Raw genomic sequence first — 26,754 nt, forward strand, 5'->3', positions numbered from 1 at the left:
AGGTTAAAAGAAGAATCAATAGTAATTTGGCTCTCTGTTAAATTATCCAATTTAAAACCAAATGGGAAACTGAAGTTTTTATTAAATTGTGTGTGTGTTTGTGAGAGAGAGAGAGAATGACCTGGCTTTCTACTGAAAGGGTAACTTATATTTCAGCAAACCTTGTCAAATTTAGAACTCAGCAGCTCTGTGCTTCCTCATTATTATTATTATTTCTCCTCCTCTCCCTCCCCCTCCTCTTCTCCCTCCCCCTCTCTCTCCCCCTCCTCCTCTTTTTCCCCATTGACCTATTCCCAGACGTTCCTCATTTCTTTTCATAGTCTTTGTTTTAGAAGATGAATAAGATAAAGGGAAGGTAAAGGAACCAATCAAAAGCACTGATGTTGAGTGGCAGAATTGAATTTTCTGTTTCTTCTGTTTCTTTGTGAAGGATCTCATGTTTTTAAATGAAAAAATAAGTACCAGTGTATAACTTTAATTCTGTTTGCTAAATATTTAAATTGATTGTTAGTAACCCATCCAGTTTGGAACTTAACTATCCTATATAATAAAAGGCTAATATGCAAATAGACCAAATGGCAGAATGACCAGTCGGTATGATGTGCACTGACCACCAGGGGGCAGACGCTCAATGCAGGAGCTGCCCCCTGGTGGTCAGTGCACTCCCACAGGGGGAGCACCGCTCAGCCAGAAGCCAGACTCTCAGCTGGCGAGTGCAGTGGCGGTGGCCAGCCAGCTTAGGCCTGCTCCCCTTAGGTGGGAATCGGGCCTAAGCCGTCAGCTGGACATCCCCTAAGGGCTCCCAGACTGCAAGAGGGCGCAGGCCAGGCTGAGGGACTGCCCACCAAGTGCACTATTTTCGTATACCAGACCTCTAGTTAGTAAAAATAATATTGAATGCATACTAAGCTTTAGAGTTGCATGTTGTTGAGATGGGAAGAGTGTCAGTAACATCTCACTAAGAGTAAAGGACTATAGGGAATGGAACTGAGCTTTTAGCAGTGCTCTGGATACAGCTATGGAAAGATACATCAGTGGAAAGACGTTTATATTCTAATCAAGGAGAAAGACATACACAAATAACTAATGAGAATAGCTTCTTAGGAAAGATACCAGCAAAGTTTTATGAACTTTTAAAAAAGAAATTTATGTCCACAGCGAGGTAGGGGGAGGATATTACATTACATGACTTCATATATAATAGCATTTGGACTGGGCTTTGAAGGGGGAGTAGGAGTCTTCACCGGTAAATAGAGGTTAACCTCTAATCTGTTCCCAGTGTTTACATTGGGAAGTGTTGATAACAAAGAAATCAATTTTCTAGGAAAATCCAAAAAAAGGTAGATGATGATAGAGATTTAAAAGGCTTATAAGGAATTGATAGGTTAGTTTGTTTTTTACTGATGAAATACAGAAGCATGTCAAAATGACTGCAAACTCTCTGGCTTCAAGGATTTTGGTGATGGTAAGGGCTGTATTGAAACCTAACAAAATAAGGATCATGAAAGAAGAATTTTGTGGGGAAGAAGACTCTGGGCTTGTTGTATTTGAAGTGCTAGTTGGGGAGATCCTGGTGATTCCTATTTAACTTACAGTTATGTATGCATGTTAGAAGTCAGGGAGTTTTAAATAGAGATGTAGCGATGGCAATACATAAGATTGTCAGGGAAAGAAAAGTTAGGAAAAAAGATCTTCAGGGATAGAGCTATTGGAATGCTCAAATTTAAAGGACAAAAGGAAAAAGAACCAGAGAATAGGTTTAAGAAAGAATAAGAAAATAGGAGAGTGTTAAGTTACAGAAGGCAGAGTTAGAATTTGGGGGGAAAAGGATGTGGTCTTTGGTACCAAATGCTGAAAGGAACAAAAAAAGAATGAAGACTCAAGAGAATTAGATTTGGTAGTGGCAAGATTATATGTGATCTTGACAATAGCAGTTTCAAGAAAGTGTCAGATAGAGTGAGAGGATTGAGATTAAAGTTTAAGACTGGTAAAGGATTTCGGGATAGCCACAGGAGAATGAAGGTATCAGGCAGAAAAGAATTGCTGAATAGTACTGAGAATGCAGCTGGGGGAGGAAGATCATTCTTTACTGACGGACTGAAATGAGGGCTAGACTACATGTAAGTGTGACTCGCATATATGACACAGATTTAGTGAGAATAAGGGGAGGTGCAGAGTTCTGAAATGTCAGAGATAGAATGATTCTGTTTGGAGACAAGTTGCAGAAATTGACATGCTTGAGGGTTGCTGAAGTAGAGTAGAACTAATAACTTAAATATCCCTACTTTAGATTTGCTAAATTAGTTGTCTGCACCTGCTTTGTCTTTATCTTATAGAGGTTGAAAAAATGGATAAAAGTTGTATCTGAGCGATGCTACATGGCTATGTGCTGCTCTGACAATTTGATGTCTGTTTTTCCACAAGAAGAGGATGTTCTTGTTTTTGTAGATTTACCATTAGAAAATTTCAAACTATGTGGAGTTGGCTGTAGTAGTAAAACTAATGTTCTTGTTTGTTTTTAGTGGTCACTGCAGCTTCTTTTCACACTAAAGATTCTACTAACAGAAAACCTTTAACCAAAAGTCAGCCCTGTTTGACATCCTTTAATTCTTTGGACATTACTTCCTCTAAAGCAAAAAAAGGAAAAGAGAAGGAAATTGTAAAACTAAAACGGCCCACAGCACTTAAAAAGGTAAACCAAAATCTGAGATGTTTATTTTAGAGGATAAATAAGAATTTACATCTGTTTTTGCAATCAGTAGTGTGGCATTTTAGCCAACAGATTATTATGAAATGTTGATAGGCATCATCATAAAGGTGATGACTAGTTAATTCAAGGTTGGGAATATATCATCAGCATAGCATCATGGCTATCTGTCTGTATTGAACAGGGCCCTGAAGAGTGAATTCTTTCTATAAGATTTTTTTTAAAAGTTAAACATTTAGCATCCTAAAACATTGAACCCGAGGAATTAGAAGTTCTGGATTCTAATACTTAAGTGGTATCATGTAGTTTTAGGCAAACCTTACCTCATCTTCTTTATAAGTGTTAAATAATAGCACTGCTCTATTTAACTCAGTGTTGATACTAGGAGGAGATAATCCATATCCAAATAATTGAAAACTGCAAAATGTAAATCTGTTGTAACTTTATGACCTGGTTTCCAAACTTTTAATTTTATCCATTTTCAGGGTAATGCTAGGTGCTGCCACCCAGGGTTTAAAGACTGAAGTAGGTGTGATTAGATAGTTGGAGTATAGATATATAGTACCAAGCACAGTTTCCTCCCTTTATTTTGGATCTAGACCCTCCTTCAGCTACGGTACCTGAAACTACATTTTCCTTTTTGTCAGTCAGTTTCTATGTAGCCAACTAAACCAAAAATCCTCATGTCCATGTTTAAGTAAACTACTGTACCTTTGTAATAGTGAAGATTTTATATTCAGTACATTCTTAAAGAGTGATCAGTAATGAAAGACTGGTAATGACTTTTAGGTTATTTTGAAAGAAAGAGAGGAAAAGAAGGGCCGTTTAACTGTGGACCACAATCTTTTGGGATCTGAGGAACCAATAGAAATGCACTTAGATTTTATTGATGATTTGCCACAGGAGATTGTTTCCCAGGAAGGTAAGATCACCCCTTTCCCCTGTCTTCTCATGGATTGGTTTAGAGCATTTTAATCGATGGGTAAGCCATCACTAATTACCATATTACTTTCCTTTATATTTTATCTAAATTTCTTTATTTTTGAGAGTGGTTTCTTTTGAAGATGCTTCTATAGGGAGATAGTTAAAAAGGAGGGGAGTAATAGTATATGGCAGGTCTTTGGCATTTTTGAGACATAAATCCTGAGTTTATTGTAAACCCTTCATAATTATGATCTCGCCATTGTGTCTTCTATAACTGTCATAGTTCTTTTCATTTTGTCTTCTTTTATATCTGGAACACTGTTGGCTCTCTTTCTTCATAGGACTATTTTTAAGTGAATTGTTTTTTTAAATTCTCTTTCTTGCTGTCATGAATTAATGCATATGCCACAGTGAGTAAAGAATGCACAGCCTGTCATAATACACAGTCCAGTTGGTCACTAAGATTTAGTCCATACAGTAGCCAGTGCATATGATTCCAGTTGGGACCTTGGCAAATCTATAGATTCCTTCTAAAATTATACTACTGTGGAAGAAAGATTTTAAGAGAGACCTGGCAAGGTCCCTTTTTCTGCTGGTATATATATATTCCTCAATATTTTTCACCAAATTTAAATCTAATTTATCTATAGATTAAGTAGCAGTGTTCCATTGTGTTTAGAAAAATGAATTTACTTCTAAGGATTATTTAGTTAGGACATATTTGGTTATGATTTCCCTTTGCTCTCAAGTATCATTGCCTTTGTATTTAGGTACATTTATCCCATATTAAATACCTATCATGTATACTTTAGTAACTAGGGTGAGGATGAGAAGGTCAGGAAATGTAATAAAGATATATAGTGGACTGGTCTTGCTTATTGTATATGGAGATAAGAAGCTATATGTATAATTGCTAATTAATGGATGAATATACAAATACTAACTCATTTCCTGAGTTTAGGTGTTTAGGAAAGAAGCAGTCACCTAAGGAGGCATTTTAGTTAGATGGCATCTAAAAATGCAGCTGCCTGTTCTGGACAGTTGGTTGAATGTCATCCAGTGCACCAAAAGCTGTCGGTTCAATTCCTGGTCAGGACACATGCCCAGGTTGTGGGCTCAATCCCAGTTAGGGGGCATGCAAGAGGCAGCTGGTAGATGTTTCTATTTCATATGGATGTTTCTCTCTCTCCCTTTCTCTAAAAATCAATAAAAAATATTTTAAAAAATAAATAAAAATGTGGCTGCCTGAGCACAGACACAAAGACCAAATGAGAGAGAATCTAGGGTGGTGCCTGAGAATCAGGAGTGGTGTGGAGAGAATGAGTGAAGTAGAATCATCATTGGCAGCAGTGATGGGAATTTGTATACAGTTTTTAAAATGATTTCCAAGAAATGGGAAGGAAAATAGAGATGAAGGACATGAGTAATGTTATCTTCTGGTATAGAAGTTAATACCTTTACATGTTTTAGGTCATTTGGTCTGTGGGCCATGCTTGAATTTTTTTTGTGGAGGGGGGGTAGTATATTTTGAGAGATAGTAAGAAGACTTCATTTTTGTATGTATGAGAAATGTTTATTTGTGATATGAACAGTGTCCAACTTGTTAGCTTCTGGAAAATTTGGAAGTGATGCAAAAGACAACTGCCATTCTAAATTGTATTGATTGTATTGATTTTAATATAGAGCTGAATTTTCAGCATTTGACGTTTCTAAATTCTTTATTCTCACCCCACATCTCTGCAGATACTGGTCTGAGCATGCCCAGTGATACTTCACTCTCTCCAGCAAGTCAGAACTCTCCGTACTGTATGACACCTGTGTCACAAGGCTCTCCAGCTAGTTCTGGAATAGGCAGTCCAATGGCATCTTCAACAATAACCAAAATCCACAGCAAAAGATTTAGAGAGTAAGTTTTAGTCTCATTACTGAGTTTGAATAGTTTATGTACCTTGATTGTAGTTCTGAATATGGTATTGTCATTATTACTTGGTGGGTTGAGCAGATAAAACACTAAAGATCTTTAAGTTGTTTCAGATTTAAAAGCTGGTTTTGTTGTATTTAAAGCATTTGCCTTCCATCAGCTATCAGTGTTCATGTGAAAGTGAATTGGCTGTAAATATATTCTTTTTGTATCAGATAGTGTTTATATCCTGGGAATTCGGTCTGTTACATCGTATATATAAAATGCTGTGTACTATGAGGTTTCCCACTCCAGGAGCTTTTGCTTTTTAATTTATATTATTGACCCTTCAAAAAAAACCTTCTCTAACCAATTAATCCCAAGATTCTAAGTTCCTATTACATTATGTGAACCTATTACATAAAGCTATTTAATTTTGAGCAAATATTTCTAAGTTTTAAATTGGCCATTTGTGAATAACCTTGAACTAGCAGTTACTGCTATGAAGGATTTTAGAATTTTAACATTCTAAAATGGGGCATGCAGGAGGCAGCCGGTAGATGAATTAATTTTTTGCATTTGTGTAGATGAATTAATTTTACCTTCAAAAATGACAATGAACAAGGCCCAGGGTGAAAGTAAAATCTGTGTGAATCCAAACCACATTGGTTTGTTTGTTCCTTTTCTTTATACTATTCTTTTGAGCGAGTACTTCTTGCCTAGATTTGGGGAGTTAATTTAATGTTCAATAACAAATGTGAAGCAAAGGAAACTCTCTGAACATAAAATGCTATATACATACAAAATAAACAGCTTAACGAAAAACAGAATGAAGAAAATTGCATTTTTGATGTTCTGTTCTTTAATTTTGCATACTTTAAGATAATTGATCTTTCCTCAATCTATCCAGTTTTATCTTCCCTTCTGAAGAATGCCATACTTGTACTTAAACATTTTTTACATAAACATAAAAAAAATTCCCAAAGCAGAACTTTTTTTTTTTCTTACTGAAAAAGGGCAGGCGTACATTTTTCCACTCTATAATGTAATTAGAAGTAGAAATTTGCTTATGAAAAAGATTAGGGATTAGAACTTGAAAAGTAGAGTATATTAAGAGGAAATAATTCCTAAAATTAAGTACTATAGTGGCCTCACACTTACTTCCATCATCATCATCATCATCGTTATTATTATTACTATTACTACTACTACTACTAAAGGCCCGGTGCATGAAATTCATGCATTCAGGGGGTCCCTCAGCCAACCTGTGCCCTCTCGCAGTCCGGGAGCCCTTGGGGGATGTCCAACTGACGGCTTAGGCCTGCTCCCTGTGGGCCTAAGCTGGCAGTTGGATATACTTAGTGCTGCTGCAGAGGCGGGAAGAGGCTCCTGCCACCGTTGCTCTGTGAGCCTGGCTTCTGGCTGAGCAGCACTCCCCCTGTGGAGCACACTGACCACCAGGGGACAACTCCTGCATTGAGCGTCTGCCTCCTGGTGGTCAGTGTGTGTCATAATGACCGTTATTCCACTGTTTGGTCAATTTGCATATTAGCCTTTTATTATATAGGATTATTATTATCTTGTGTTGTTACCATATATACTACAAAGAACCTCATTCAGTTGTTTTGCCTGATATGTTTTGGTTTGAATTTAATTACTGAGTTATCCTCCATAGCCATAGTTTTTGGAGTTAGAAGGACCATTGAAGTCATCTTAGTTAACTCTATAATTTTATGGTTAAGGGAAAACAATGCCTAGATATTGTGACTTATCCAAGAGTAGAGGATGAATTATTGGTATTAGGGCATTCATTAAGTATCTGCAGTTATATTTCTTTCCTACTTACTAGAAGCATCTTTAATATTCATTGGAATGAAATAAGCTTCTATCTCCTTACCAAAAACATTATATTTCTTTTTTATCTAATTAGCAGGCTAACATTTTATTTATATCCTTAGGAATTTAATAATTGGGAATTTGGATAATACCTCCTTGAGGTTTATCTATCCTTTACGTAAAAGCCAATCTCTTGTAATTCAGGAAAACTCTTGTTTTTCTAATTGACTGAAGGAATAAGATATTTTAAAAATTTTAATTTTTTTATGAAAACTTCTTGCTTGATCTATTTCTTTCCTAAAGTAATTTTATAGTTACAGAAAAATAAATGAGGACAAACTTACTTATTTTTGGTTTCCTTTATAGGTATTGTAATCAGGTTCTTTGTAAAGAGATTGATGAATGTGTGACTCTTCTTCTTCAAGAGCTTGTCAGTTTCCAGGAACGCATCTATCAAAAAGATCCTGTAAGAGCAAAAGCAAGGAGACGGCTGGTTATGGGTCTGAGGGAAGTTACCAAACACATGAAGTTAAACAAGATCAAGTGTGTTATAATTTCTCCAAACTGTGAAAAAATCCAGTCAAAAGGTATGAACATTTTACTTTTGAAGTATTTTGATATTTATTTAATATAATTGTAGGATGTACAGTGAATTTTAAAGTGGAAGTCATATGACTTAGCAGAGGTTAGTTATAAAGCATATATTGAATGTGAGGAAAGAAAATATCTTTCAGTACCTGAAATTAAGTAATAAAATTGAGATTGGATTGTAAAGGAAATCCTCATCTATGGAGTACTAGTGAAGGCTTTACTTTGGGCCAACCAAGTGTGCCCTCTGTTGTAATCAGAATGGGGACTACCACTGCAATATACTCTACTTTTTTACCTTTTTACCTTACCTTTCATTATGGCCCTTTTGTCTTGCTTATGATGGAGCTTTGCCCCTTAGAAACCAGCAGTTAATACAGAGGTTCTTGGGTGAGCCGGCACACAAGTATTCTGTACTATGTCATGTACCCTTATTTGTATTTTTTTCATGAAGTAGCCACTTTGGGTGATTGGAGTAAACAGATGCATCAAGTAGCAGTATCATGCATGTTCTGCATAGGGGACAAATTCCAATAAAAACAGTAACATATAATATTACATGTGATAGGTTGCTATTTGAGCTGAGGGATTAAATAAAAGAATCAACCGCTATTAATAATTTTAGTTAATTTCTTTTAAACAAATGTTTATTGTATTGAAATTTGACTCCTGATATGCTGATTCCTATGGATACTAGGGAATTTGGAATTTAATTGGGGAGAAAGAAAATATGTACATATATCCATAAATAGTACAAATTCAAATAGGGAGAATGTGTGGAATAGTATAAGTGCCACAGGCTTCATAGAGTTCTTTGCTGTTGTGTTTTATGCTTTAATGTTGGGTGCTAAAATAGCTATTTCTAAGATTATTAGTCTAAAACCTCTGGATGTGCTGACTTTCTCAGGTGGCCTGGATGAGGCTCTCTATAATGTTATAGCCATGGCACGGGAACAGGAAATTCCTTTTGTGTTTGCCCTTGGAAGAAAAGCTCTGGGACGCTGTGTGAACAAGCTGGTTCCTGTTAGTGTAGTGGGAATCTTCAACTACTTTGGTGCTGAGGTAAGACTCTGGAAGACACACCCTCTTTCACTCCCCCTGCCCAGTTGACACATGCCATTGTTATGTTTAAGCATTTGGAGAAGTGAGATGATAACTCTCCAAGAATGAGTGGAACGTTCTTGAGTATTACATTTCCTTTTTTAGTGTTGAAACCCTTACATAAGTTAATCCTACAGCATTTTTTGAAAAGATTTTTAGCTCCTATTTCTGCCGCAGTGTTTTTTTCTTCTGGGTTCAACTATGTAATACTTGATCATTTATTTAACTGCTGGGTAAAGATTATCCAATATTATACTATGTAAAATAATTTTCTTCAATATATATGTTGGGTATATTTTGTGCTGCTATTCAGAGTAGAGAGAAAAGAATCCTTTAATTGGAGAGGATGTTACTTTAGAAAAAGAAATTTCTAAACCAGTTGTCAGAATCATTCTGTATCTCTGATACCTTCATCTTCCTCTCGAAGTCAGCTAATACAAAGCTTAACCCATCAGAGTTGATGACATAAAGTCTATTTAGAGTAATGCTTATTAATATACAATGTTTTAAGAATGATTCTAAAGTATTTTGCGACACCACCGATGGACCATTTTCCCTCTTCCTATCTATATATTTAAATGTCTATCCTTTCCTATCCAGTCACCATGTTTGCATACCTCCATTTACCCATTCATTCTGTTTCTCTCCTGTCACCTGTCTACCCACCTACTCTCTGATTATATAATTAATATTTATGCTCCCACAGTAGCCCTTGCTTTTCTCAGTTACAGATATCACACTACCTTGCTCTAGTTAGTGTGTTTTTCCCCCCTTAACTGTGAATTCCTTGAGGGTAGGCTTCTTATCTAGGTATCCCTGGCACCTTTCACATTACCTGAGCATGAGTAGGCAATAAATGCTTGTTTAAAAATTGTGTGGTAAAGTATATCTGCCTGCTATGTTAAGTGATATGTGAACATTTAGGTAATAAATGGAAAAGAAGGGTCATATATAAAGCCACCTGATAAAAACATACTGGGATCAAGGTCAGGAAAAGTTTACATGTTTATTTCTAATTATATTGGCTTATTACTGAATTATATATATTAGGTTATTTGTATGGTTTTATATTACATAATGCTTGCCAGTTTTGTTTGTACATTGGTTTACTTGCCATCAGCTTTTTTGAGATAGGTGACTTATTGTTTAAACCAAGACAACTTTAATATGGAGATAAAGGAAATATTGATATATTATCCGGTGTATCCATTCACAGTAATGTAGTACACTGAAGTTATTCTTACCATCTGATAAAACTAACCTTTGAATTAAGCTTCATGTCCTTACACTGACATTCAAGGCCTTTATTCCCTGATAGCTTTTCTCTTTAATTTTATTTTCTTTTATTCCCAACAATGTTTATGTTTTATTTATATTTAAAACCAGTGTTAATCTCAAAATCACATAACCATGTGCCTATTTTCTTTTTGGTGTCTTCACTTAAATGCATGATTTGTTAAACATTGCAAACAAATATTTATGAAGTCTGTTACATGTAACACGTAGAGGCTGTTTTTAGTAATACATCCTCCCTCCTTTTATAGAATAAATAAACCCTGAATATATTTTTCATATTATTAGTAATTAGCACCCACCCTCTTAAAAAATCAATATAGCCTTCACTGGTTTGGCTCAGTGGATAGAGCATCAGCCTGTAGACTGAAGGGTCCTGGGTTCAATTCTGGTCAAGGGCGCATGCCCGGGTTACAGGCTCAATTCCCAGTAGGGGACATGCAGGAGGCAGCTGATCAATGATTCTCTCTCATCATTGATGTTTCTATCTCTCCCTCTCCCTTCCTCTCTGAAATCAATAAAAATTTTGTTTAAAAAAATTTTTTTAAAGACCCCAAACAAAAAACAAAACAAATAAGTACAAAAAATACTTTCCATGATCTGGTTTCTTCTTGTCTTTAAAAAAAATATCAACACAGCAACAGCGTTTATTGTACCTTCTACTTTAAACAGTTTAAACATCAGCTGGGTGAAGCATGCTACTTATTTTTATCTTTCACATGTTTAATTTTCAAAGATATATTATTTCATAACAATATGATGCTTTTGCTGTGCTTTCTTTCATTTTGTTATGGTTTATACTTAAATGATAATAACTTAGAAGAAAAAATTATGCTGTGTTGGGGGGGGTGTCTTGTGATACTAAATCTAGACATTAAACAGAGTAGAAACTTACTGAATTACGATGTAAGAACTACTAAGAGTAATTGTCTTTCTGGTAGCTGTGGAAACTTCATTTTTCTTTTGGACATTATTGGACTTCATAATTATTGAAGTACAACTTTAATGCTTATGTGAGTTTTGCCATTTTTTTTTTTAACAGGAGCATGCTCTGTCACCTACTGTTTCACTCTAATTATTAATTCCATTCATGTTCCTTTCTGTTTCACTGACAGGAGAACTTCTGGTTATTTAGCTCCACATTCTACTTTCAGGATATCTATCTATCTATCTATCTATCTATCTATCTTAGAGTAAGAGAGAAACATTGATCGGTTTCTTCCTATACATACCCTAACTCACAACCTGGGTATATGCCCTGACCAAGAATCGAACACACCACCTTCTGGTGTACAGGACAACACTCCAACCAACTGAGCTACTCTGGCCAGGGCCATTCCTTGCACTTTTCTTTTTTTTAATGGTTTCTTTCTTTTTTTTAAAATATGCATGTGCCCTGATGGGAATCAAACAGTGACCTCCTGGTTCACAGGTTGATGTTCAACCACTGAGCCGGCTGGGTCATTCCTTGTACTTTTCTATGTATCTTTATTCATTACTAGAGGCCCGGTGCACAAAAATTTGTGCACTGGGGTGGTGGGGGGGGGGGGTCCTCTCAGCCTGGCCTGTGCCCTCTCGCAGTCTGGGACCCGATGGGGGGTGACCACCTGCTGGCTTAGGCCCGCTCCCCAGGGGGATCGGGCCTAAGCTGGCAGTCAGACATCCCTCTGGGAGGCCTCAGGGGATGTCCACTTGTCAGCAGAGAGCAGACCTAAGCTGCAGTCGGACATCCTTAGCGCTGCTGAGGAGGCGGGAGAGGCTCCCACCACCACCGCTGTACTGGCAGCCATCAGCCTGGCTTGTGGCTGAGCAGAGCTCCCCCGTGGGAGTGCACTGACCACCAGGGGGCAGCTCTTGCATTGAGCGTCTGCCCCCTGGTGTTCAGTGTGTGTCATAGTGACTAGTCATTCCCAGTCATTCTGCTCTTAGGGTCAATTTGCATATATAATACCCTTTTATTATATAGGATAGAGGCCTGGTGCATGGGTGGGGGCCAGCTGGTTTGCCCTGAAGGGTGTCCCGGATCAGGGTGGGGCTCCCCACTGGGGTGCCTTGCCAGCCTGGATGAGGGGCTGAGGGCCGTTTGCAGGCTGGCCACACCCCTTCAGGGTAAGGGGTCCTGCTGGGGTGCCTTGCCAGTCTGGGTGAGGGGCTGAGGGCTGTTTGCAGGCTGGCCAAGCCCCCCAGCGAGGAACCTCACCCCATGAGGGTGTGGCCATCCTGGGTGAGGGGCTGATGGCTGTTTGCAGGCTGGCCACGGCCCCCAGCTACCCAAGCTCCCAGTGGAGGCTGGCTGGAAGCAGGTATCTGGGATTTATTTATCTTCTAGAATTGAAACTTTGTTGCCTTGAGTGGAGGCCACAGCCGGCCAGGGCAGGCGGGAAGCTTGGCTTCCTCCATCGCCGGGGCAACCAAGCCTCCTGCTTGCTCCAGCTCCATGGCTGCTGGCCGCCATCTTGGTTGGGTTTATTTGCATATAGTTGCTCTGATTGGCTGGTGGGCATGGCTTGGGGCATAGTGGAGGTGCAGTCAATTTACATGTTTCTTTTTTATCAGATTAGATTTTACCTGCATGAGTAAGAATGCACTCTCTCCATCTCTCAAAATTTTACCTAGGCATATTTTTCAAGGCTTATATCACACATCATTACTTTGTGAATTTTTCACTGATGCCCAGCAGTTAGATTTGATATTTTCTCCAAAGGCCAGAACACTTCATACATGTTAAGGCAGTTATAATATTTTGCCTTGAATCATAGCTGTCTTCTGTTTTCTCCTTCTAGCCACATGGAAGGTTTCTTGCGAGCAGAGTGGTATTCCAGTGGTCTTTGTACCCACTATAGTGCCAAATGCTAAAGCGTGCAGTTGTTGATTGATAAACTCTACAAGAACTTTTAATATATCACATGTAGTGACTAGTATTGAATCAGGAAATTTCCTCAGTCTTTTGACAATTAAATAAACAATATATGTAAGTTACAAAGTATTTTTTAAGGTCCTCTGGTTGGCATACTGATTGAAAGTGGATCTGATTCTGAAACAGTGGAGATTTATTGTTAGTAATAGGAATAGAAAGTATAACCAAAAAAAATTGACTAGTCAAAATCTCTTTCTTTTTAGAGCCTGTTTAATAAGTTAGTAGAACTCACTGAGGAAGCCAGGAAAGCTTATAAGGATATGGTTGCAGCAATGGAGCAAGAGCAGGCGGAGGAAGCCCTAAAGAACGTGAAGAAGGTGCCACACCACATGGGGCATTCCCGGAATCCCTCAGCAGCAAGCGCCATTTCCTTCTGCAGTGTTATTTCTGAGCCCATCTCTGAAGTAAATGAAAAGGAATATGGTAAGTTGTTGCATATCATTAAAAATGACTTAAAATCTTTTTAATTTATCCTTTATTGTTGAAAGTATTACAGATGTCTCCTCACCCCCCCCCCCCCCCCCCTCCCAATTGACCTCCTCTACCTCACACCCCCTCCACCCACCTTCCCTCTGAGATTCCGCAGTCCATGCTTCTGTGTCTCTGGATCTATTTTGTTCATCACTTTATTTTGTTCATTCCACATATGAGTGAGATCATGTGATACTTATCTTTCTCTGACTAGCTTAACATGACTTAAATTTTGAAATTATTTTTTGATTAAGATAATTGGAAAATGATTTTCCATGCTATCTTTGTTTTTATCTTCGTGATTATTCAAATTTTGCTTAAAATTTTGGTTTAAAAAAATCACAGTAAACACAGCCATTAAAAACTAGGAGACTGCGCTGCTGGTGTGGTGGAGTGTCAAACTATGAACCAGGAGGTCACAGTTCAAATCCCAGTCAGGGCACCTGCCCGAGTTGTGGGCTCAGTCCCCATTAGGAGGCATGCAGGCGGCAGCTGATCAATGATTCTTTCTGATCATTGATGTTTCTATCTCTCTCCCTCTTCTTTCCTCTCTGAAATCAATAAAAATAAATTTAAAAATTTGGAGACAATTTGGGGCTGATGCTTTCTGTGAGACCCTGAAATTTAGTCATTTTCCATAGTCTTAAAAAAGAAAAATACTAAAAGGATTTTAAAAGCAAAATGCACCTTACTTGTGACCTATAACTTAGTAAATTCTGGGATGTGTTATTCTATTACTTTATGCTCATTTATTAAAATGTTTTATTTACTAAGTAAACAAGAGACCGGAATACTAACTATTCAGTCTAATGTTATAAAACCTAGCCAAATGGCATTTGTTTTGAGTTAAATCTTATTGCAGTCAAAAAGATATAGAGACTAAAAACATTTATGTGTGATGTTTAAAGTCATATTATTTACTGTACTCTACATCTTAGTAGTTTCCTTGCCTTTGGACTGTAATACTCAGTTCTATCACATTTTGAACACTTAAATTTTCTACTTTCTTGATCTAGTTTCTGACTTTTTTCACCTATTCTTTTTTTTAAAATAGTATAGCCATCTCCTTCAACTTGGCTTTTTGTCATTTCTCTTTTCTCTTTTTAATCTGTTTATCTGAAAATTTACCAAATAGGCGGTTGCCACCTAAAATTTAACATGTAGAAAACTGAGTGGTTTTCTTCCTTTCTTCTCACACATTTTTCTGGTCTGTCTGTTGTTATAGTTAAATGTTTGGAATACTTTTGACAGCATTGCAGACCGAAGACAATATATCAAGATTGTGGGCCTTTAGGAAACTTTTGGTCAAGGATGGTTGGTACTGGTATAGAGGTAGATGTATTTCTTTGGCTGGAGTGATATTAATTAAAAATAAAGAAGATAAAATGCCAACAGTTAAAATGAGGTCACTATATAGTGATACGCCAGATCTCAAAGGCAAACTGCAAGATAAATTCATAAAGCTGTGGGTCTGGGCAAACAACAGTAATCTTCATTTGGGTGCATAATTTAAGGTGTTTAATGATGGAAACTTTGGCTTTTTTACTCTCTGCCTGGGGGATTTAGGCACAATTGATTGATTTCTAGGCCTTAGAGATTTATTTTCAGTAAAATGAGGAGGGTTTTATCTGATCATCTATAAAATTCCATTCCAAGTGAAAATTCTGTGAACTAATGGTTGAATCCCAAGAATAGATTTAGAGCCTTACCCCTTTGTATGCCATAGACATCTATAATGCTTTAAAATCATTTTTTTGTGAGAATTTTCAACTGAAAATATTCAAGAACACCCAAATTGTGAGTAATATATTTTTATAATATTCACTGCAAATTGATTTTTTAAATTCAAAATATCGTGGCATGTGGGGATGGTTTCTGTTTTGGACACATAGCAGTTAACTGGTTAAAGTTAAGTGAAAGTAATCATAACAACTTTGAGAGCAAAGCATAAAGTATTCTCTCTATTTCGGAAGCATCAGCAACAAACACAAAACCCACTAATGTGTCCTAAGAAGTTAGGATATTTGATTATTTCACAGTGTCATCACTGTCCTAGCTCTTCCCCTCCTGTTCTTTCATTCTCAGTCTGTGGCTTCCTCTTATGCTTATCATCTCGTTTAAAAATAGCTGCTGTGGCTCTAGGCATCATAGCTGTAGTCAAAAGCAGGAGGTTCAGTCAGTGTGCTCCTTTTATCAGCAAAGAAAGATTTTCAGAAGACTTCCCCTTCTGTTTTATTTGGCTAGAGCTGATCATGTGATTACTTTTAGCTGCATGAAAGGGAGACTTGGGCAAGAGAATATTTGGCAAAGGGGAATGGGATAACTGATGGTATAAGAACTATTTTAATTCATCCCCTGGGAATGGGTTCAAGTACATCTCAAATTTAGTTCTGTCAACCAGAATGGCTAATGGCTGTTGGGTAGAAAACAGAATCTTCCATGTTATCCTCGTGCAATATTTCTAAAATGTTTTCTTTTGATTTCCATGGTTTAAAGTAAAAACAAATATGGGAAAGGATACTAATCACTGGGTGGAATAGAAAGGCTTCTGTGATAGTCCAGTCTTAGTGTCCTTTGTGCACACCTTATTTTCCTTATGTTTTTCTTCCACCTGAGCTGAGTGTCAATTCTATCATACTTACATGAAACAAATAGTTTCAGACATAAATTCCAACTAAGCTGTAAGTTTTTTGAGAATGGGGACTTGGTACATAATGGGCAGTTGATATATAATAACTCACTTACTGAATTCTCACTATATGCTAGGCATTTTGTCAGCACTTTCCATTCATTAAGTATTTAATCCTCTGAACAACCCTGTGAGATAAGAAATATTGTCCTGGAATTTTTTATTTTTATTTTATTTTTAAGAGAGAGGAAGGGAAAGTATATATAGAGAGAAACAGAAATATCAAGGTGAAAGAAACATCAATCCGCTGCCTCCCGCATACGCTCTGACCAGGGATCGAACCCAAAACCTGGGTATGTGCCCTGACTAGGAATTGGACCTGCCACCTTTTGGTGTAGGACAATGCTCCAACCAACTGAGCCACACTGGCTAGGGTTGCACTGCAATTTATAGATGAGGAAGCTAAGACGAAGAGAGGTAAATAACTTGTTAAAGTAAGTCTGGTTCTGGAACCTGTACTATTAGCCACTGTGATGTATATGTCCTGCCTGTTGAATGAATTCTCAGTAGGACCAAACAGTACGTGTCCAGCAAGCAGTTATGAGGGAGGACAACCTCAATGTCTAGTCCATCCCTCCTGAGTTTCTTGCTCATCCTCTGCCACCACCCCTTCCTCTGTAGGCTCTTGAATTCATTTGTTTGTTCCTCTACTATAAAAAAACTATATAAGACAGACAGCTTCCTTGTGTGTGCTGACTGAAGGAATAAATACACACACTTTATCCTCTGACAAACCCACTAGTGACTTGAAAGTGTTTAAAAAGATAATTTCACAAAGAACCAGTAAACAGAAACAGAAAAGCATAGAAGGGGTTAAAAGGCAAAGAAGAGCTTTATTGAATAAGTTCTGCTAAAATAAACAGTTTTTAAGCAGGGTAGAGTTGGATCAGTACTATTTCCAGGTTTGTTGGGATCTTTGATCCTTCCTTTAACTTGCTTCTTCAAAAGGGGATGCCTGTCTGTTCTGTTCTGGCTTTAGATTGCCTGCATTCAGCACTCCTTCGCTCCCCCACCACCATCCTCCAATCACATCTCTTCTGGCAGCACTTTTACACCTGCTGTGTTTCCCCTGTTGTGTTCATGTGTTTGTATGCTCATCAGTTATTGATCAACCTTCACCTATTACTTTAAAGTGGGAGAGAGCCTAGGGAGGCCCTGTGGATATGTGATCTCAATAGCTCTTTGATTATTGTGACAAGACACTTGATGGCTAATTGCAGAGTTCCTTGTCTCTGCTTCCAGATCTATCTCCCTTTGCTTTTCAAAGGTGGCTCTCAGCTCACCTACTTAGTAGGTGAATGCCCAAGACTAAGTCTTCAGAGAAGTCAGCTCTGCTCCATCTACTGACCTCTTTCCTTTTTCCTATTCCTTGACTCATTGTCATGGGGGAGATAGGACTTTTCCAAGACCCCAAGTGAATTCTTGTAGTACTTTTGAAGGAGAAAAAAATTGTTGGAAGGAAATGTAAATATGCAACTGAAGTTTTAAAAAATGTTATGCCTTGCCCTGGCCGGTTTGGCTCACTGGATAGAGCGTTGGCCTGGGGACTGAAGAGTCCCGGGTTCGATTCCGGTCAAGGGCATGTACCTTGGTTGCGGGCACATCCCCAGTGGGGAGTGTGCAGGAAGCAGCTGATCGATGCTTCTCTCTCATCGATGTTTCTGGCTCTCTATCCCTCTCCCTTCTATTATGCTCAGATTTCAAGATCCCCAAGAAACCACATCAGGGAGCCAGCCAATCCGATGCAAAAGCATAAGAATCTGTATTTCAAGCTAGCTTGAGCTCCCTGTCCACCAGACTCACCGACACAATGGCAAGCCAAGTGGCTGAGAGACAGAACCCCGCCTAGAGACGGGTTTTAAAGGGGGGTTGGAGTAAGGGGAGGAGAAAGGACTGTGCTCTGCCGATTGGCCAGGCGCAAGTCGATGTCTTGTTCCTGGGTGTGGCTAGCAGAGTCTTAGACTTCCTGGAAGAAGCTCCTGGCCAAGGTAAGATGGAGGACGTAGCCCTTACCCTGGGGCAAGATGGAGGGCGTAGCCTTTACCCTGGGGCAAGGTGGAGGGCCTAGCCCTCGCCCTTTCACCTTCTTCTCTGTAAAAAATCAATGAAATGTATTTTTTTTTAAATGTTATGCCTTTTTAAAGTTTGTTTTTGCATAAAGTATACATGAAAATTTTTATTTAATAGGGTTATCCCCCTCAGCACTTACTATATGCCAACCATAGGGACACACAGAGATGAGCAGGAGTGGGAATGAGAATGGAGGGAGGGGTAAACAGCAAGCACAAAACAAGTGCTTTGAACTATAGATGCAAAAAGTATTGTTGGAATTCAGGTTATAACTGACTGTCTTTCTTAGGAGAATCAGGAAAGGCTTTACAAAGGATCTGACATTTTAGATGGTTATCAAGGAGGCGGGAGGAGGAATCTGAAAGGTAAAGGAGGAAACACATCTCATACAGAAAGAACAGCTTATGCAAAGCAAGGAATTGTAAATAGAGTATGACTTCTGGGAGCAGTGAAAAATCAGTGTGATCCTGAGGGTGGAATGCATGGCTGGGGGTTAGAATGAATGGGACCAGAAAGATAGATAAGGGTCACACATGAAGGGCTTGGCTACAGCAAGCTAAGGAGTTTGGATTTCCAGGATAATAGAAGGCCCATTAAACATTGATGTGATCAATTCACAAAACCAGTTGGGAAGATATTACAGATGTACAGCTAGGTAAAGCAGGCGTAAGCTGAGGCAGAAGTGACCAAGTTGAGTAGTTTTTGAGTTAGAAGTGACCTGGTACAGTTATGAATTCAGTGAAATAAAGGCATGTCATAAGGGAGAAAGATAGGATGAAGGATTACTATAAGATTTCTTCTGCTTTGAGACCATGAAAAAGATAATGTTACTAACTGAGAATGAGACTATAAGAAGAGGAGAAGGAGGAGTTGTTTTTCATGAGGTAGGAGTGAGAGTGGAAAGTACCTGTTTTATACTTTGAAGGAGCTGCAGAAAAGGATGTTCCAAACCATGTACCCTGATTTCAAGTACTGAAAATATGGTCTATATTATACAGTTGATAGGTGACAATCAAGTTGACTATGTTAATACTAGAGACCCGGTGCACGAATTCATGCCCTTGTGGGGTTCCTCAGCCTTGCCTGCAGGGATCAGGCTGAAACCAGCTCTCCAACATACCCTGAGGGATCTTGGATTGCAAGAGGGCACAGGCCAGGCCGAGGGACCCCACTGGTGCACAATTGGGGCCAGGGAGGGACCATAGGAGGGCTCCGGGGCGTGTCCGGCCCTTCTCGCCCAGTCCCGATCAGTCGAATCCCAGCAGCAAGATAACCTACCAGTTGGAGCATCTGCCCCCTGGTGGTCAGTGCATGTCATAGCGACTGGTCAAATGGTTGAACAGTCAAACCATTGGACACTCAGCATATTAGGCTTTTATTATATAGAATAAACGGTCTTGCTTTATCATTATAGCTTGATCGTTATACCTTTAAAATGTATAGCAGCTATAATGCAGATAGAAGGGGATTTTTATTTTTAAGAAACCCACAAAAATAAGTGGAACTACATCAAACTAAAAATCTGCAGACAGAACAACCACCTACTGAATGGGAGAAAATACTTGCAAATCATATGTCTAATAAAGGATTAATATTCTTAAAATATCAAGAACTCATACAACTCAGTAGTAAAAAAACACACACCACAATCCAATGAAAAAATGGGTAGAGGAACTGAATAGATATTTTTCTAAAGAAGATATACAAGTGGTCAGCAAGCGCATGAGAAGATGCTCAACATCTCTAATCATCAGGAAAATCCAAATCAAAGCCACAGTGAGAGATCACTTCACACTTGTTAGGATGGCTGTTTTCAAAAAGAACAAAAAAAAAAAAAAAAATGATATCAGTGCAAAGGGAATCCTTGTGTACTCTTTGTGGAAATGTAAATTGGTAAAGCCACTATGGAAAACAGTATGGAGGTTCTTCAAAATATTAAAGATAGAACTGTCATATCCAGCAATTTCACTTCTGGGGTAATTATCCAAAGAAAATGAAAACATTAAATCAAAAAGATATATGCAACCCCATGTTCATTGCAGCATTACTTACATAGCCAAGATAAGGAAACAACCTAAGTGCCCATCGTTGGATGAATGGCTAAAGGAGATGAGGTATATTTATACAATGGAATATTCAGCCATATATAAGAATGAAAGCTTGCTATTGGCAACAACATGGATGGGCCTTGAGGGCATAATACTAAGTGAAATAAGTCAGACGGAAAAAGATAAATACTGTATGCTCTCACTTATATGTGGAATCTAAAAAAATAAATACAAACACCAAGCTCATAGATACAGAGAACAGATTGGAGTTTGCCAGAGAAGTGGGTTGAGGGTTGGCAAAATGTATAAAGGCGGTCCACAGACACAGATTTCCAGGTGTAAAATAAGTCATGGGGATGTAATTTATAGCATGGTGACTATAGTTAATAATACTGTATTGCATATTTGAAAGTTGCTAAGAGAGATTTTAAAAGCCCTCATCACAAGAAAAACAATTTTTTAAGTATTTACGGTGATGGATGTTAATTAGACTTAGTGTGGTGATCATTTTACAGTCTATACAAACATTAAATTGTAATGTTGTACACCTGAAACTAATATGTTATATGTCAGTTATACTTCAATAATAAAAAGATAAAATGAAAAAATATAAACTGGGAAATAAAAGAAAATAAAGAGGTAGGAGAGCTGTCCTTTTATCTTCTGATTCCTAGTACATTTTTAGCTCCAAACTGACATCATTAGAAATAATCTAGATTTATCACCACTGTATTAGACATAATAATGCTTTTTTTTTGGTTCTCAAAGTCACTTGGTAAGCCAAGCCCTGTATATTATAAAACAGATTTTCACACATGTTAGAAATACATGAGTGGCTTCTTTGCTTATAAATGGAAACCCTAGTCCCATTATAGGCCAAAAGACAGCTCTTAGGTAACTTGCTAAGGGAGCATGGTAAAACCAGTCAAATCAGAACTATTGCTGCTGGACATCTTGGCTCTACCATCTATGACTTGTGGATTCTTGAGCCTAGTACACTTCAAGGCCAAAAAAAAGTTGGGCAATTTATTGATTTTCATGAATACGTGAATATTATATATGAGCATCAGTGAGATCCTGTTGGTATAAGATCTTTTGCATTCTCAAGCATTAATATACTTATTTTTACCTCCTTGTTTTTTATCTTAAATGCACATTTTTGAGAATTGTTTTCTCTTTATAACATTTAAACTAGTACTAGAACAATCTTAAGTTTTTCATTTTTCCAATCAGGTAGTGAGCCAGTAAATTTCTGTAGTTTGTTCTTCCCTCTTTTATGGGTTGCATAATTCTGAAACATTCTTCTGGTTTTTAAAAAATCTGTTTGATATTTGCAGAAACAAATTGGAGAAACATGGTGGAAACTTCAGATGGACTGGAAACATCAGAAAATGAGAGAGAGGTTTCCTGTAGACACAGCACATCTGAAAAATCCAGTAAACTTCCATTTGACACAGCCCCTGTTGGTAAGCAGCCATCTTTAGTGGCCACAGGCAGTACTACCTCAGCTGCAAACCCTGGGAAATCAGCAGTGAGTGAGAAAGAGGAAGTGAAGCCGGATGACCTGGAATGGGCCTCGCAACAGAGTACCGAGACCGGCTCTCTGGATGGGAGTTGCCGGGATATTTTGAATTCCTCCATCACCAGCACCACCAGCACTCTTGTACCTGGCATGCTTGAAGAAGAGGAGGATGAAGAAGAGGAGGAGGAGGAGGATTATACCCATGAACCCATATCTGTAGAAGTACAGCTCAATAGTAGAATTGAGTCTTGGGTCTCTGAGACCCAGAGAACAATGGAAACTCTTCAGCTTGGGAAAACCCTTAATGGTTCTGAGGAAGACAATGCAGAGCAAAGTGGGGAAGAGGAAGCAGAGGTGCCTGAGGTGCCGGAGCCAGGGATGGACGGTGAGGCCTGGACTGCTGACCACCAAGCAAGCTCGGAGCAGCAGAAGCCCAGCAGCTGCAGCTCTCTGAACAACGAGCACTCCGATTCTAATTATACACCCCCAGACATCTAGCTCAGGAAATGTCCCCTTCTCTCTCCAACCGTGTAAGGGTTACAGCCATTATCTTTTATGCTTCATCTCAACATTTTGCACTGTCCAATATTTAATATATGTATTTAATTCCTGACAGAAATATTTTTGTAGCTGTCTTTTACTTGTTATGATCTATAGCTTAGCTTTTAGTTAGCATCTAAGTGTCTTTCTAAGAACTGTGTGGGAAATTCAGAATTGTTTCAGCTTATTTTGTTATAGAAAATACTGATTTAAAAAAGAACAAGACCAAGTTTTGAAGAAAATAAATTTAAAATATTTATTGAGAGTCATTTGGAAAGTTAAAGATCAAGATTTTAAGGATAGGAGCAGTTATCAGTGTTTGCTTCAAGACTACCCTTCTTTCACTCTAACCTGTCTGGCCAAAATATTTGGGCTTCTTCAAAAAAGACAGTAGAATTAGAAAACTTAAAAAAAAAAAAAAAGAAGCTGAGCATAAGTTAGTTCCCAACGTGTTTTGTGTTAAGAATTGATGCAACTTTTTTTGGTCCACAAATGCTCGTTTCAGAAGTTACTGATCATAATAACCGATCGAAGTTGGGATGGGCTAACACAGCCTCCAGTATGTGGGTTGGCACGATTAGAGTTGGCCTCATATAGGAAAATGATGGATGTTGTATTTAATTGTGAAAAGTTACCCATGATAGGACCTTCCAGGTTCTGTCTCAGATTTGCTGCTTACCTCAGGAATGCCTTTGTACATACTCATATTTACATAAAGTTAGGCAAATTTTTATATTGAATAACTGATTGTATGACTGCAGCTCTTAATTGGTAATGATTCAGAAACAGTCTTATACTGGTGTATTCTTCTGCATGCTTCTGATTCAGGACTCTAACTTTGAGATAGGGATTTGATGGGGTATCCAAATTTGTCCTGAGTAAGAAACCATTTCATCTCTTTTGAAATATATGTATTTTGCCTCTAGCCTCAAGCACTTGCCATGTAACACTAACCACAGTTACTGATAAGAGGTCAGGGAAAGGAACTTTACATAACTTAGTACGTATATCCTGATAATCAACGCTTGGAAGAGGAAGTTTTGAAGAAAAGAGCAAGTTGTTCTAATTGTGCTGAAACTATCAGATGATTTAGAGTATGCAGCTATACACAGGTATTAATACTTGATCATTATTATTTATCCCTGCCCTTCTCTAAGAATGTGTATACCTGCCGAAACCGGTTTGGCTCAGTGGATAGAGCGTCAGCCTGCGGACTGAAAGGTCCCAGGTTCGATTCCGGTCAAGGGCATGTACCTGGGTTGCAGGCACATCCCCAGTGGGAGATGTGCAGGAGGCAGCTGATCGATGTTTCTCTCTCATCGATGTTTCTAACTCTCTCTATCTCTCTCCCTTCCTCTCTGTAAAAAATCAATAAAATATATTTAAAAAAAAAAAAAAAAAAAAAAAAAAAAAAAAAAAAAAAAAAAGAATGTGTATACCTGCTGGGAGAAATACTGAGCTAAATGTTTTATTTGCTAGTCAGTCACCACCTGATAATGGTGACCTTGACAAGTTTATGTAATGGTGGGAGAATTACAAATTACCTATTTTCTGTCTTCCCTCCAACCCACCCCCAACTGACCAACAGGCTCACAGACACCCCATCTTTACACAGACACCCCATCTTTACGCTTACAAGCTCCCAAAAGCAGGCACAGAACTAAGGAGGGAGGGGTATTTTCCCTGCCCTGGTTTTATAGGGTGGGCTTTGCCTCACAGAGGCAGGAGGAGAGAATTGGGCGATTCTTTACTGAACTCATTGGGACTACTGTGCTAGTTTTGATGTTTTATAACGCTGGCATTTAATTACTGGAGAGATCAGATTCTTGATTGATGACTTAGTATTTATGAATTGTGAAAGTTGAAGAGCGTTGCTATGTAGAAAATGTCGGTCAGTCAACTTTATTAGTGTGCTAAAAGGGGATGTTATTCTATCGTCCTGTCTAAACTTCTCCAGAATAGACTCCTTAAGCACAAAGTATCCAGTACTTAAAGGAACACAACATGTAAGGAATGAAGCCTCTGAAATAAAATCATGGATTTGTATGTGGCAGATCTTACTGTCTCTACACATTTGGAAGTGTTAGTTGGTTTAAAGAAATGATAGAGTTTTTGAACTACTGACAATCTTAAAAAAGCTTTTCATACTTTTTAATGGTGTAAATTTCTTTTGTTCGGTGTCAGTGATTCAGTAACTCTTGATCAAGGTAAGGGCTTGTCAAAGGTTTCTTATATTTTATATCTCTTATGAATGAGAATTCTCATTTTAGATTTTTGACATTTGTATCAAAAGAGAGGTTGAGGAAATCTTTGGAACACTCATAACTTTTCATTTTGCTGTACACATTAGACGTGTTTAATTCCTTGTCTGATAGATGCTCCTGCACGCGCAGCATCTTCTGCCAGCAAACCCCAGGGACCACAGCCTTTTTTATATGACACAGGTCACCTCTAGCGGACAGCCCACATTTATTAAAGGAAATGTTATGTTGAACGTACGCTAAGTAAATGTTAATAATGTCTTTATAATTTGTTTCCTTTAGATAAATTCTGGGATGTGTACATTATATACAGGAGGAGGTGTGAAAATTAAGGAAGTGGGTTTTTTATGGATCTGGGGTGAGTGCCTCTTTGGAGACCTTGAGTAAGGGTTTATCATCACAAGAAATAAAAAAGTGATTTTTTTTTCTTCGTGTACAGAGGTAGTTTTACTGGCAACAATTAACATTAGATTTCTACTTCAATATATAAGTGTCTGAATTACAATATGAATTGCACTCCCAAAACTAGATTTCTGCTTCAGTAGGTTTGTTTACTGTGAAGATTACTTCTCAAAAGACAAATGTTCATATTAGCTTAAGTTTTGGTTTAAATATATTTGTAAATGATGTAATATATTTCTTTTGACTAAACATGGGAAAAATAATCTGTTATACATTGAAAAGTTTTTAAAGGCTTTGACTGGAGGTCATTTTTGCAGAGATGGTATTTTATATGCTTCCAGTATTTGGAAAAGAATTAGTCAAAAGGAATTTACATAGTTTAAATATTGAGAAATTAATATCCAAATAATGTACTTGTCTGATTTCTTAATAAACTGGGGGAGGTGGGGAGGGTGGTAATTGTAATGTGCAAATGAGTAGTGAACTCTACATTCATTTTTCTTCTCTTTAACATAAAACTTAAATCTCAACACATCGTTACTTTAATACATGTATAAATAAGTGTTACTGTTTGTAAAGCTGCTGTTTGCTTAAAAAACCTGTCATTTAAGTATTTTCTGTGTGTTGTGCCAACAGGTTAGAACATTAACTTATCCATTTAAAAACTTTATCTTTTTTTAACTTAAAATTTTTTTCTGGGAAATAATTTATTTATAGGCATCTTCTCCCTCCTTCTTCCAACCTTTATACACATCACAGAATCAACCAAACTGTTTGCCTGATCTGAAATCTGAATCCTAATCATAAATTTTAAACTTGGTTGGCACATCACACTTTAAAAGTATTTGTATTGTTTTGTAATTTAATTTCTAAAGATATCACATGAATTTATAATTTAATGTCTTAATTGTAATGCTCTAATTAAAAACTAGCAAAATTAGTATGAATCGTAACAAAAGGGTTGTTAGTTCTTTTGCTGTATGAAGGATAATTGTTATATCACATTTTAGGGGTAATAACAGCTTTTTTGCACTATGTAAATACTAGTGAAGATTCTTCTGTAACTAATAAAATTATTATTGAAATGCAGTCTATCATTTCAGAATAGGTACTTAAGAAATTCATGACTTCCTGATGGGTTTGCCAAAGAAAGTTATAAAACCTGCAGAAAGGTGTCATTTGTAAAAACCTCCACTTGGGATGGCAGAGCCTAGGCACTAGCCAGTGACCATCTGGTGTTAGAAGACTCCTCCTAAGCCTTTCCCAATATTCACTCATTATTCCTCACAACAGCCCTTAGCAGAAATACTGTTTCTCATATTTTAGATGCAACAGTCATGGAGGCGTTAAGTATCTTACCTAAGGTCCCACAGGTAAATATTAGAACTGGGATTCAAACGCAGTCCATGGCAAAGCCCACGCTGTTACTGACTGCTTTGTTGTGTCACAGAATGTGCACACCAAACAGTGCTTTCCCCACTTCAT

General features: G+C 37.9%; 1 protein-coding gene across 2 annotated transcripts in view; it reads left to right on the forward strand.

The window, feature by feature from the left end:
• The window catches only part of SECISBP2L (SECIS binding protein 2 like), a 65,946-nt gene extending 39,592 nt beyond the window's left edge, over positions 1-26,354 (forward strand). The window contains exons 12-18 of one of the 2 annotated variants that reach the window (XM_070423317.1): positions 2,523-2,692; positions 3,497-3,629; positions 5,375-5,537; positions 7,734-7,954; positions 8,863-9,017; positions 13,470-13,689; positions 21,882-26,354. In XM_070423317.1, coding sequence (XP_070279418.1) covers positions 2,523-2,692; positions 3,497-3,629; positions 5,375-5,537; positions 7,734-7,954; positions 8,863-9,017; positions 13,470-13,689; positions 21,882-22,564 — 1,745 coding nt within the window. In that variant the 3' untranslated portion in view covers positions 22,565-26,354. The remainder of the gene's footprint in view (positions 1-2,522; positions 2,693-3,496; positions 3,630-5,374; positions 5,538-7,733; positions 7,955-8,862; positions 9,018-13,469; positions 13,690-21,881) is intronic. The other variant, XM_070423324.1, reaches the window with a different exon arrangement.
• The last annotated feature ends 400 nt before the right edge of the window (positions 26,355-26,754 follow it).

Source organism: Myotis yumanensis, unplaced genomic scaffold, assembly GCF_028538775.1.
Source record: "Myotis yumanensis isolate MYYU_CA2020_CCGP unplaced genomic scaffold, mMyoYum1.0.hap1 SCAF_1, whole genome shotgun sequence".
In the NCBI taxonomy this organism is placed as follows: domain Eukaryota; kingdom Metazoa; phylum Chordata; class Mammalia; order Chiroptera; family Vespertilionidae; genus Myotis; species Myotis yumanensis.